This window comes from Bos mutus, chromosome 19 (genome assembly GCF_027580195.1).
Source record: "Bos mutus isolate GX-2022 chromosome 19, NWIPB_WYAK_1.1, whole genome shotgun sequence".
Lineage (NCBI taxonomy): Eukaryota > Metazoa > Chordata > Mammalia > Artiodactyla > Bovidae > Bos > Bos mutus.
The window spans coordinates 39,980,782-39,994,677 of NC_091635.1; the positions used below are offsets into that span (position 1 = coordinate 39,980,782).

General features: G+C 42.4%; 1 protein-coding gene across 1 annotated transcript in view; it reads right to left on the minus strand.

Annotated features, from left to right (window-relative positions):
* VPS53 (VPS53 subunit of GARP complex) overlaps positions 1-13,843 on the minus strand; it is a 122,167-nt gene extending 108,324 nt beyond the window's left edge. The window contains exons 1-4 of the mRNA XM_005888227.3: positions 13,623-13,843; positions 11,653-11,733; positions 3,879-3,928; positions 1,949-2,015 (exon numbers count right to left, since the gene is read on the minus strand). Coding sequence (XP_005888289.1) covers positions 1,949-2,015; positions 3,879-3,928; positions 11,653-11,733; positions 13,623-13,709 — 285 coding nt within the window. The 5' untranslated portion in view covers positions 13,710-13,843. The remainder of the gene's footprint in view (positions 1-1,948; positions 2,016-3,878; positions 3,929-11,652; positions 11,734-13,622) is intronic.
* Between the last annotated feature and the right edge of the window lie 53 nt (positions 13,844-13,896).

The window sequence follows — 13,896 nt, forward strand, 5'->3', positions numbered from 1 at the left end:
TTTCTGAGGGCAGAGTTTCCTCTGTTCCAGTGAAGAGGGAACCAAGGACTCTTGACCTATAAAGTCCAATGTTTTGGAACATCCGTAATTCTCCTGAGTCTATGCCAGTCAGATGGAGCCTCTCTTCAGCAAACCACTGGCTAGTGGGGCTGGACACTAAGGCTTTTTCACCCCTATGAGTTGACAAGGATAGGACTCAAAAGCTCTCTGGAAAAAAAAAAAAAAGTCTCTCCTTCAGCTTGCATTACAAACTGTTGGAAAACACAGATGGAGGGGATGACAGGAAAAGCAATTACTTCTCCTGGGCTTCCTTTCTGTCTGGATTCTAAGGAGACGAACACGAAATTCCATCACAGATTGAAATGCTATCTAAACATTCTTGAAAATGTGGCGCTGCTCTCTGAAATACGACCTGCCTTGCTGCAGCAACCTATTAATAAGTGAAGGTGGAGAGGGCCGACTCTCCTCCAGGCCACCTACCTCAGGGCCTGCTTTCCAAGACCGCCTGTTTGTCATCACAGGTTAGAACAGAAATAACTGAAAGGTATAATATCTACACAGTGTCACCCAGTAAAAAGTCCTGATGGATGATTCACTTTATTTTCACATTCTCAACACTAAATACCTTCGAATCTCTGAAGTATTTCAGGGTTTCTAGTGAGCCTTTCTAAATACAGGCGGAAACACGCTAAACAGCAGTGTTATTATTTCAAATGGTAGACAGCCGGGACTGGTCAAGCACCAGTCAAGCTTTAAACGTCTTTAAAGGGACACACACACTGGTCCCAGTGACGTTTTCTGGTAGAGGGCTTTCATTAATTTACAAATACTAGATAATCTCCCACAGACCAAATATTTAATACAGTTGAATAAAACGTTATGGCAGGTGGACTTTGCATTCTGAGGAACACCAAGATGAGAAAGATACTGTTCTGGTTTCAAGCAGCTTACATACTAGCCAAAGGGACAAGATGTGCTCACTGTAAGTCAGAAAAGCAGGGGCCAGAGCCTGTGGGGGTTTGTGGGCAGAAAGACTCTACCTCTAACTGATGGCTGCTGGGATCGACTTTCTCATCTATGAAATGAGAAGAGATGACCAGATGAGTTTCAACTCCCCTATGGACTTGAATTTCTAATATTCTGATTCCTTTGGTATATCAGTTGAGCAGAACAGAAAATTTCATAAAAGAAGTAGTATCTGAGCTGGGTAAGATTTCAGAATGAAGCTGCTGGAAGAAAAAAAGGAGAACGTGCCTTTTAGGCAAAAAGAAGAACATGAGCACTGGTGGCTCAGGAGGTAAAGAATCTGCCTACAGTGCAGGAGACCAGGGTTTGATCCCTGGGTTGGCAAGAGCCCCTGGAGAAAGGAATGGCACCCCACTCTAGTACTCTTGCCTGGAAAATTCTACGGACGGAAGAGCCTGGTGGGCTACAGTCCATGGGGTCGCAAAGAGTCAGACACGACTGAGTGGCTAACACTTACCCACACTTACTTACTTACCCAAGTATAGGTCCATAAAGCATGGGACATGCTTGGAGAGCATGAGGCTTTCAGTGTGCACAGATCACAGCAGGAGACAAAACATGACCAGAAATAAATCAGAAAGTCAAAGAGCAGAATGGAGGCTCAGAGATACCTGACACCCAGCAGAAAGACAAGGAAACCTCCGTTTTCTCATTTCAGTGTGCCTTTCAGCCTGGCCCTGGGCGAGCTGTGCTGCAAGGTATGGCTTCTGGTCTAAGGGATGCTGAGTGACAGCTCATGGCTGCTCTGGGCAGCCTATCTCTGCCAGTAGTGGGATGAGTCGTGCAAGCTTCCTGCTGTATATAGGGGACAGATTAGTAAGACAGTGCTCTGTAAGCAGGCAGATCAATGTACTGGTCAGTTGGTTGTGCGGTCTTAAAGAAATCAGAGGATGTAACGAACATGGAGGAATATGTTACTTACTTGCCTGCCATCCTGTCCCACATTTGTTTGACCTCTTACGACAGTTCGAATGTTGTCATCCAGTCTCCTAGCAAAAAAGAGTTAAAGGACACAAATCATTAAAATAATCTCGATTCTAGGTTGACCAAAAGAAAAATGCTAGTAACCTTTCCTCTGTTTCTACAGATTGCAGCTACTTATTCAGAAAAAAACCAAAGAAGTTTGGATGATACAAGGAAGACCGAACGAAGCCCTGGACCCCAGCGAGGGGGCAGCAACAGTGGTGTAGGAAGCCAAGCCCAGCACAGACTGATGAGTCATCTTTGTTCTTTTTTCTTAAAGGTTATTTTTATTTAATGTTCAGAGCTGGTCAAAACGACCAATATAACTTGTAATACTTTTCATGGGGTAAACCAGAAATGACAAAGTTGCTAAAACTTTATGGGAACAAGCCAGAGAATTCAAATTATCCCACACAAAAACCTTTGTCAGTAACACCCTTAAAAGATATAAGCAGCAAGGTGATACATGAAATCCGTGCTTTGCTGCCTGGGCCTTGACCACAGGAGGCAGATCTGTGGCCTCCACCTCCTCTTTCTCCTACAGCTGAACAGAGGCCGCTTAATGGTACTTCAACCAGAGAAATTTATATCAGTCAATTTCATCCTTCATTTGAAGAAGCCATTAGGAAAAAAAAGTACAGTGGGAGAAGCTGAAAATAACTGGTTCACAAGTGATTTTTGGATCACTGGGGAATTTTCATTTTCTGTGCAAACCCTGGACAACTTAGTGGTCTCTCCTAGACCTGTTGGAGTTAAAGTCAGCCCAAACAGTAAACAGGCTTCTTTGCACTTTTTAAGGTACTCAACTGAACAAAATATTAATGGCAGAGGTCTTTACCTGAAAACCCAAAGGTTGTCTGGGAAAAAAAAAAAATCATCGCTTGGATTCAAACTGAAGGTTTCTCCTCATCAAAAGTTAAACAACAAAAACTATTTAAAGTTATGACATCAACCATTACAATAATAATTACAAAGAACAAACTTTGAGTATCTACCACGTGTCAAAACTGGAAATTCAGACATGGATAAACCAGAGTAAGACTATGGCAGGAAGGACATTTGCTGACCACCGTAGACATCCTGGATTAATCACAATGTGTAATAATCAGCCACCACTCACACCAACCAGCATATCTGACCATGCTGTTAGCCGATAAGTGGCTAATAGATAAAAATATAAGTCCATCTTCATTTCTAAGCCTTGGGAATATAAAAAAAGGGTACATCAGCTAGAGAAATAAAGCCATTAAAAATATAGCAGAAATGCTTTTGCCTCCTTTTATAATCAACTGTTCTAAATGGCCTGTTACAGACTCCTTTTTTTTTTTTTAATAAATAATTGAAGACTGATCAAAGAAATGAGTTCTCTGCCACAAGGCTCATATGGAAACCCAGATAAAAGAACTATTCTTTTAAAAATTACCATCTTACAGAGAACCTGAGATTTCAGTGTTCTCACACATAAGGGTGATCAGTACTAAATGAAGAGCGTATTTTCATTCATTATTAACAATCACATGATGTTGGGCTTCCCTGGTGGCTCAGTGGTAAAGAATTTTCCTGCCAATGCAGGAGACATGGGTTCAGTCCCTGAACTGGGAAGATCCCACATGCTGAGGAGCAACTAAGCCTGTGTGCTACAACTACTGAGGTGGTGCTCCAGAGCCCGGGAGCCGCAACCACTGAGCCCATGTACTACACCTACTGAAGCCCGAAGGCCCTAGAGCTCAGGCTCCGCAACAAGCCCCTGCAATGAGAAGCCTGCACACCACAACCAGAGAGTAGCCCCCACCTGCCACAACTGAAGAAGAGCCCGAGCAGCAACAAAGCCCCAGCAGGCCCATTAATAAATAAAGTGGAACAAAAAATAATCACCTGATGTTACGTACCTTATTTTCAGTCTAATCTTGTTCACGACTTCATCAATGTTTGCCAGAGACTACAACAGAGAAGGCAAAGTGCCAGCTATTATTTCACTTCCTGGAACTCCTCTTTCACAAAGAAATGATGAACTATTTAAATGGTTACTTTTTTATATATAATGGCTATTTATGACATCTCAAAGAAACGAATCATACAGTACAATACAATTTTCACTTAAAAGAAAAAAAAGCATAGCGAATTCCCTGGTGGTCCAGCAGTCAGGATTCAGAACTTCCACTGCCGAGGGTCCACGTTCAATCCCTGGTCGGGGAATTAAGAGATCCCAAATTGTGCAGTGTGGCGAGGGTAGACAGGGAAGTACAGCAATAGTTGACAACAACTGCAAAACCCATCCTGGAATCTATTTTTTGTTAATAAAATTTATTGGAAAACAGCCATGTCCGTTCGTTTACATATTATCTACAGCTGCCTTTGAGTTGCAAAGACAGAGCTGAGTAGTAGCTGCAACTGAGACTGAATAATCCACAAAGCCTAAAATTACTATCTAGCCCTTTATAGGAAATTTGCTGATCCCTGCTATAAAGGAACATGACAAATTCATTTACCAAAATCCTTAGGACCACAACAATGAATGAATGTAGATTATAACACACAACGTGGATCAAACCTACTAACATAATGCTGTGCGAGCACACATCCACACACCAAACACAAGAGCGTATCCTGTATTTCATCATGTAGCTCAGAAGAAGTGAGCGAAACTGTTCTCCCGCACTAGAAGCCAGGACTTAACTGTGGGGGCGGCAGTGACAGGGAGGGACAAGGAGGAGTTATGAGAAGAGATTTTACTCATGTTTTGTTTCTTGGTCTGGGTGGTAGTTATCTGACTTTGTGCATTTGGTGAAAATTCATCAAGTTGTACACTCAGAATCTGTGTATTCCTCCACGTTATGTTCTATGTCAATAAATAAATATTTTTTTTCCTTTTTTCTAATATATTAGAAAAAAGTCTGGAAAAATAAATACTAGTAGTTGGACTCTGTACTAGTAACTCTCTGCTGCTGCTGCTGCTGCTGTGTCGCTTCAGTCGTGTCCGACTCTGTGTGACCCCATAGACGGCAGCCCACCAGGCTCCCCCGTCCCTGGGATCACTCCAGGCAAGAGCACTGGAGTGGGATGCCGGTTCCCTCTCCTACAACTATAGCCTATGAAATCACTTGCAGTAGCTGTAATTTATGAAAAAGAGGAGTTTGAAGTTTTTCTTCTTTTTGCCTATGGGTATTTTCTAATTGCTGTATACTGACAATGCACTGCAATTATAATAAAGCTATTTCTATGTCTAAGACAATGACAGTAAAAACAAATGGACAAGAATCAATTTAGTGAGCTGAAAACATAAAGAAAGGGTGCCCCCTAGCGAAGTAGAGGCGGTACAATTTCATAGCACCATTTTAACTGAAGTTTCAGAATGTAACTTTGTAAGTCCTCTTTCTCTCTCCTCTGAAAGATATTTTACCTCAGAAGGAACTGGGGGTGATGCAGGAATTGTGCTTATAAATCGCCCCTGGCAACCTGTGCTGGTGCGAAGAAGCAGGAGCCGACAGGTGCAGGTCTAGCAAGAGAACCAGGTCACATAAAACAAGATGAAATCTTGCCATTTACCACAAGATGGATGGACCTTGATAGTATTATCCTAAGTGAAGTAAGTCAGACAGAGAAACAAATACCGTATGATTTCACTCATGTGTGAAATACGAGAAACAAATAACAACAACAACAAAAATAAAAATAAATGAACAAGGCAAACGAAAACAAACAGGCAGATACAGAGAACAGAGTGGTGGTTCCCAGAGAGGGAAGGGCAGCAAAATAGGTAAAAGGGACCAACAGTCTGGGGACAGGAACCAAACCTGTGGTGGTGAGCAGGCTGAAGGGGACAGGGAAGTAGGAATACAATGCTGCAGACGCGACATGCACATAGTGTTATACACCAGTTACCTCAATCAAAGAACAAACTTTGACAAAATGATAAAATGAATATATTACTATTACGCATTAAGTATTTTCTTTGGGAAAAGAGAGAGAGAAAAACCAAGTCACATGTGTTTGAGGTATCAGATAGGGATATTCATATCTGGTCTACTGTTCTGACAAGGCCAAGGGTGACTCAGAACTTTCAGAAATCCAAGAAGAGACTGAGGTAAAGATAAATCTCAGAAAAGAGAAGTTATTTTATTCTTTTAATATTTTGATAGAATTGTTTTATTTTTTGTCATATCCTTCAGAATAAAAATGTTCAATAAATATATGCAATGGGATTATGGACTGCAATGAACAGAAAGCTTTTTTTCATTTTTGCCAGGTCTCACTTTTTTTTTTTAAATTATGAAAATATGATAACAACATTTACAGGAGATTTGGAAAATACAGAACAAAGTTACATACAGTTCTACTATATATTACAATTATTTTTTAAGTAGATAAATTAAGATTTTTAGTTGGAGTTTCAAGATCAAACTCTCAAAAATTAACAGAATGGATATACAGAGAAGCAGAAGTATATAGTAGACCTGAAAAGCACTATGAACCAATTCAACATAATTAAGATTTATACCATTTTCACACAATAGTAGGATACAAATTCTATTCAAGTTCCCATAGACTATAAACTAGGAGACACCAGAACATATACAGAGACACAAGACCAGGTGCAAAAATTTCATGGTCTTAAGGTACTGAAATCATAGAGTCTGTTCAAAAAGAAGTTATTTTAATCGAAGAATCCACTGCCATCTGTTATTTCAAAACCGGACTGGGGATAAATCATCACTGTGGTAACAGGAGCTCAGTCGCTGGAGGAGCTGGCATGACTCTGCCCCTGCCAACCTGCTGAAAGGATACAAGCAAGCTGTTTACCCTCACTGAGTTTCTGTTTCCTCAGAGGCAAAATGGGCAAAACAGTTCCTGCCTTGCTAATCTCCGCTGGAACTCATTCCTTTAGGGGAAAAAAAAATTGGGGCATTTAAAATATTAACATTTGGGGACTCTGTGAGAAGGGGAGCCATGAATTCTCTGTACTATTCTTGCACTTTTTCTAAAAATGGGAAATTATATCAAAGATTTAAAATTGTAACCTATTTAAAGTTGGTAAAACACGTACATAACACAGAATTCAAACAGCAGAAGGTAAAGAAGGTAAACAGTGAAAAGTAAGGCTTCCTCTACCTCTACCTGCCTCCCATTCTCCTCCTCAGAAGCAATGCCTCTGAGTGAGTTTTTGTTGCACCTTCTCAGAAATGATCTAGGTATTAAAAGCATATAGTAACCTACCAGCTCTTCTGTACCTAAGGCACACTGTCCTGCACCATGCTTTTTTCATATAACTATTTAACTAGGAGGTCTTTCCACATCAGTTCAGTTCAGTCGCTCAGTCGTGTCCAGCTCTTTGCGACCCCATGAATCGCAGCACGCCAGGCCTCCCTGTCCATCACCAACTCCCGGAGTTTACTCAAACTCATGTCCATCAAGTCGGTGATGCCATCCAGCCATCTCATCCTCTGTCGTCCCCTTCTCCTCCTGCCCCCAATCCCTTCCAGCATTAGGGTCTTTTCCAATGAGTCAACTCTTCACATGAGGTGGCCAAAGTATTGGAGTTTCAGTTTTAACATCATTCCTTCCAAAGAAATCCCAGGGCTGATCTCCTTCAGAATGGACTGGTTGGATCTCCTTGCAGTCCAAGGGACTCTCAAGAGTCTTCTCCAACACCACAGGTCAAAAGCATCAATTCTTTGGCGCTCAGCTTTCTTCACAGTCCAACTCTCACGCCCATACAGGACTACTGGAAAAACCATAGCCTTGACTAGACAGACCTTTGTTGGCAAAGTAATGTCTCTGCTTTTCAATATGCTGTCTAGGTTGGTCATAACTTTCCTTCTAAGGAGTAAGCGTCTTAATTGCATGGCTGCAGTCACTATCTGCAGTGATTTTGGAGCCCAAAAAAATACAGTCTGACACTGTTTCCACTGTTTCCCCGTCTATTTCCCAAAAAAATACAGTCTGACACTGTTTCCACTGTTTCCCCGTCTATTTCCCATGAAGTGATGGGACCAGATGCCATGATCTTCGTTTTCTGAATGTTGAGCTTTAAGCCAACTTTTTCACTCTCCTCTTTCACCTTCATCAAGAGGCTTTTTAGTTCCTCTTCACTTTCTGCCATAAGGGTGGTGTCATCTGCATATCTGAGGTTATTGATATTTCTCCCGGCAATCTTGATTCCAGCTTGGGCTTCTTCCAGCCCAGTGTTTCTCATGATGTACTTTGCATATAAGTTAAATAAGCAGGGTGACAATATACAGCCTTGACGTACTCCTTTTCCTATTTGGAACCAGTCTGTTGTTCCATGTCCAGTTCTAAATGTTGCTTCCTGACCTGCATATACGTTTCTCAAGAAGCAGGTCAGGTGGTCTGGTATTCCCATCTCTTGAAGAATTTTCCACAGTTTATTGTGATCCACACAGTCAAAGGCTTTGGCATAGTCAATAAAGCAGAAATAGATGTTTGTCTGGAACTCTCTTGCTTTTTTGATGATCCAGTGGATGTTGGCAATTTGGTTCCTCTGCCTTTTCTAAAACCAGCTTGAACATCTGGAAGTTCATGGTTCACGTATTGCTGAAGCCTGGCTTAGAGAATTTTGAGCATTACTTTACTAGCATGTGAGATGAGTGCAATTGTGTGGTAGTTTGAGTATTCTTTGGCGTTGCCTTTCTTTAGGATTGGAATGAAAACTGACCTTTTCAAGTCCTGTGGCCACTGCTGAGTTTTCCAAATTTGCTGGCATATTGAGTGCAGCACTTTCACAGCATCATCTTTCAGGATTTGAAATAGCTCCACTGGAATTCCATCACCTCCACTAGCTTTGTTCGTAGTGATGCTTTAATTGTATCATTTAAAAATGTTTAAATTATTGAAAAGTATTTCCTGATTCTAAAGGCAATTCTTGTTAATTACAGAAAATACATAATATCCGCCTGTACCCCCAATTGAGTACAATCACCATTAGCATTTTGGTCCCCTGCCCTCTACTGTTTCTTCTATGTAAATAGAAGGGCTTTAAAAAAAAATGAAACCAGGATGATAAGCCATTTGGCATCTTATTTTTTCTCACTTAATGACACAGATGCAGAGCATTTGGGGAGCCATTAGAAATTATTTAACAACAGCTCCCTATGGGGCTTCCCTAGTGGCTTGGGAATCTGCCTGCCAATGCAGGAGACACAGGTTCGATCCCTGATCCAGGAAGATCCCACATGCAGCAGAGCCACTAAGCGCACGCGCCACAACTTTCGAGCCTCGCTCTAGAGCCTGGTGCCACAGCTATTGAGTGCACACTGCAGACACGGCAGCCTGTGCTTCCTAGAGCCTGTGCCCCACAACAAAGAGAAGCCACCGCGTTGAGAAGCCTGCTCACCGCAACTGAAGACTGGCCCCCACTCTCCGCAACTAGAGAAAAGCCTTCATAGCAACAAAGATGCAGCACAGCCAAAAAATTAATAATTTTTAAAAAGCCACAGCTCCCTATGACTCTTTTTCTCAAAGTTCCTAAGTATATAGTGAGGGAAGGAAAGTCGCTCAGTTGTGTCCGACTCTTTGTGACCCCATAGACTATACAGTCTGTGGAATTCTCTAGGCCATAATACTGGAGTGGGTAGCCGTTCCTTTTTCCAGGGGATCTTCCCAACCCAGGGACTGAACCCAGGTCTTCAACATTGCAGGCGATCCACAAGGGAAGCCCCCTAATTATATTAGTCTTTAATAAATGTTATCCAGATTCCCCTCATCAAACATCTAATGGAAACATGAGAAATGATCATCTTCAGTTTCCTACTAGGAGACTAGAAAGATTTTCTAGATCATTACCAAACGTGGCTATGAGTCAGAACCTACCCAGGGAGCCCTGTTAAATACAGAAACCTGAGCTCTTCCCACCCGGACCTGGTGAGTTAGAAACATCCAGGATCTGTTCTAGTCCACCCTCCTGCCTCGAGGTAACTTCAGACCCATGAGCAGCTGCCATTCAAGACAAACATATACACACCCTCTTCCTTAGAGTGTCACTAAATTTATTCTTGATACATTGACATCTACTTTAACTAGTCTAAACTCATAATTCACAAGTATTTACTGCATGTCCACGAGATATATAGATGGGTTTTGCCCAAGATCTAGCAATAGTTGAAAGAAATGATAAATCATGCTGTTACTTTCTATTATCTTTTAATTAATGTCCATGGGAATCTGGGTTGGGAAATGGTGAAAATCTGGGGTTGGGGAAGTAAAGGTACCCCTGTGTCATAAATTTTCTGAATTTTAAAGAAACTTTACAATACATTATCGTGGATGTGGGGGATACAATTAGGACATATAACTGAATCTGTGGAACAACTAATGTCTTATGCTACCTTCAGTGGTTTAAAAACAAAAACCCACAAACACTTATCAAGAAGAGGGAAGAACCTAATGTTTCCCTATATACATGATTTTCAAATCTAACAATTTGCTTTGGCGAGTCAGCTGTCTTGATAGGTTGGGGTAAATGAAATATTTCTGTAGCTTAAACTGCTATCTTTATACCTACTCAATTCCAAATTTCCATCTCCAGCTAATTCCTAGAATTCCTCTTTCATTAGAAAATGATGAACTGTAGGCCTGGTGGGCTGCAGTCCATGGGGTTGTGAAGAGTCAGACACGACTGAGTGACTTCACTTTCACTTTTCACTTTCATGCGTTGGAGAAGGAAATGGCAACCCACTCCAGTGTTCTTGCCTGGAGAATCCCAGGGACGGGGGAGCCTGGTGGGCTGCTGTCTATGGGGTCACCCAGAGTCAGACATGACTGAAGCGACTTAGCAGTAGCAGCAGCAGCAGGGAATTCCCTGATGGTTCAGTGGTTGGAACTTGGTACTTTCACTGCTGGGGCCCAAGGAATTAAGATCCCACAAGCCACATAGCACAGCTTCCCCCTACAGCAAACCCTTGAAAAAGAGCTCTAAAGGTTGCTTTTGAAATCTCAAAAAGGACAATCACACAGTATGATACCATTTTTTCCTACTTTATTTTAAAAATTAGCATGTTCATCAGAAAAACTTCGGAAAGATCCATGCCAAAATACTAACAGTTACGGGGATTATGAGCTCCAGACTCAAATATCCAACTATGTATTTCTACCTGGATGGCCCAAATATGTTCAAAACTGAGTTCACCTTAACTCACTACTCCTATCCTACTCACCACTCCAACTGCCAGTGGTATAAGTAAGACTCTTCCTCCTCACAACACAGGGTACAGGTGCCAACACCCAGCCACAGTCTGGTGGGCTGGAAATCAAAGTTCTGAAATTACATCTTGAAACAGGAATAAAAGTAGCTTTCTAACTCCAAGCTTATCCTGCACACCTCACTCCCATTTTCCCCTATTACATTTGAAAAATCCTTTCCACTTCCCCATTTACTACAGAAAATCTGGGGGAGCAGGGAACAAGATGGACTCTTTCAACCTAAGGGTACAATTTCTAATATGCTCACTACATGGAGAATTCTACTCTGACACAACAACAGTATTTGGTATTATCTAACCGCCTCCCAAAACTGGTTACGAAGGAATCTGACTTGAATTTAACTCTTATTTGTTTATCAAGGTCCCTTAGGTTATGCAGTGTAACAAACTAATCATTAATACTCAGAATGTTCCAGAAGCCATTGCAAGAAGGAAATGCAGCACTTACTTGCTCTGTTGGGAACAGGGTGTTGATATACTCCACAGCATTGAAATCTGCTCTATCTAGAGGATCCTGGCTTGGAAATACCTACATGAAGAGAGAGAATTAAAAAATCACCATCATCCTCCTGTCCTGCTTTATGTATTCTTTCCTTCCAATTGGTTGGTAAGTTCTTTGAAAGCAAAGACCATATCTTTTTTTCATTTTACAAGGCCAACAACCAATGCACAGTAAAATATGTGGTAAAGTATATCTATAATTTTTACCAACATTTGTAATTTTAACATCTTGGTAAAACTAACAGAACGTGCAACAGTAAGAAGTATTCAGACAGCCACAAAATCCCAAGGACAAGGTAAAATAAGCGAGCATTATACACTAGCAGATTTAGCCAGTTGATGACACGGTTGTATTAAGGGACTCTTGATAATGGACTAATGTACCATGTCTCAACGATGTCTCAGCAGTAGAATTCACTATGCACTGAAGCGATTTTTATTCTTCGGACAGTGTTAGGAAATGGAGCGCTGGCATTCAGGAACTATCCATCTCTTTTATAGGAGAAAGAATACCTCTGCCTTCAGAGAAATACAGATAACTCCCTTAAAACACTGCAATTTGAAGAACATGTAACACGGTGGATTGTAAAAACAGTCAAGTAATCCCCTGGGCACTGGATTTCACCAGCTCAAGACAGTTATTCTAGGAAGTGAATTTTTTTTTTTAAATGTCTGCTTATTGGACAAATCTATGCTAGAATTCAATCTTACTAAGAAAAAGGGGCGGGGGCGTCTAAAACCCTCACCAAACAACTGGCTGCATTATTCATTTCTTCTATTGGAGGCCAGTAGGTCCAAAGCAAATGAAATGTATTTCTCTTTCTGGCTGATGGAGGTGGGTGGGGAGCAGTGTGGCTGGAACACCCAAACCTTTGCCCTGGCATTCCCAGGATGTGTCAAATGTGTTTTGTGCGAGTAATCCAACCACTCCAAGAAAAACACATATCCAAGAGGTAAGTGGGACAACACAAACAAATTACCACCCATAGTATTAATGCTCAATAAATATTAACTGTTAGTAACAGAAGTAGTAATGTTTTACTTTAAAAAACTTCCCATGATCATTAAGTATGGCACACCCCTCCTTTTCTTAAATCCGCTACACCAACTCCTTTAAGAGAGATTTTTCTCCCTTTATTGGGAACAATAACCTGTACAAGGGTCTAAATTGCCTTTTTTTTTTTTAAGATTTATTTTTGGTCGTTGTTGCTATGCATGGGCTTTCTCCAGTTGTGGTGAGCGGGGGCTATTCTTCGTGGCAGTGTGAGGGCTTTTCATTGCAGTGGGTTCTCTTCTTGCAGAACATGGGCTCCAGGTACTGGGTTTCAGTAGCTGCTGCACATGGGTTCAGAAGTTTTGGCGCAGAGGCTTAGTTGCCTAAACCAGTTAACCTGCTTAGTTAACCTAAAAACCAGCAGAAATTCTCAACCATTTAAAAATGGTAAAGGAGGTCTCTCTCTCTTTTTTTTTTAGCCGTTTCCCCTCTGCTTTGCGATATGCTTCAAAAGCAGAGGTTACCCACCTCCCCTGAATTCTGAGTCAGTCACATGGGGCTCGACGGAGAATCCGGGAACATCGGGACACCAACCTGATGAAAGAACAGCCCCACAACCCCTAAACCGGAGGTTGCCACCCACGAGGTCCCTTCTTCTAGGTACATCGTTTCAGGAGGCACAGCTCCTTTGCCCAAACCCACCAGAACGCCTCACCCTCCAAAGTCAATCAAGGCCGAGGAAGACCTCTCTCCCTTTTCTACACTGAGAAACCCATTCCCACCACCACCTCCCCTCAAAACCTTTCCTTGCCCTTGGCGCCTAGCTCCCACGTCTCCTTCCGAAGACAGCTTCCTCGCCGTCCCACCCCCAGAGCTGCCCCAGTCTCCACACTCTCCTCCCCTCGGGGGGGCGGAACGCTCACCTGCTCGATGGCGAGCTGCACGTCGGGCGTGAGCTGCAGCACGGCTTCCAGCTCTTCTACGAACTCCAGTTCCTCCTCCTCCATCATCCTGCCGCCAGCTCCCTCCCGACGGCCACCCGGACCCGGAGCCGCACCTCCTGCGGCCACTCACGCCGGAGACTAGAAACGCTCCAGCTGCAGCGGTCCGGCGAGTCTGGGCTCTGTCAGCCAATCGGGCACTTCCGGGAAGCCGGGCACTTCCGGAATCCGAGGCACTCTGGGATAGCGGAGGACT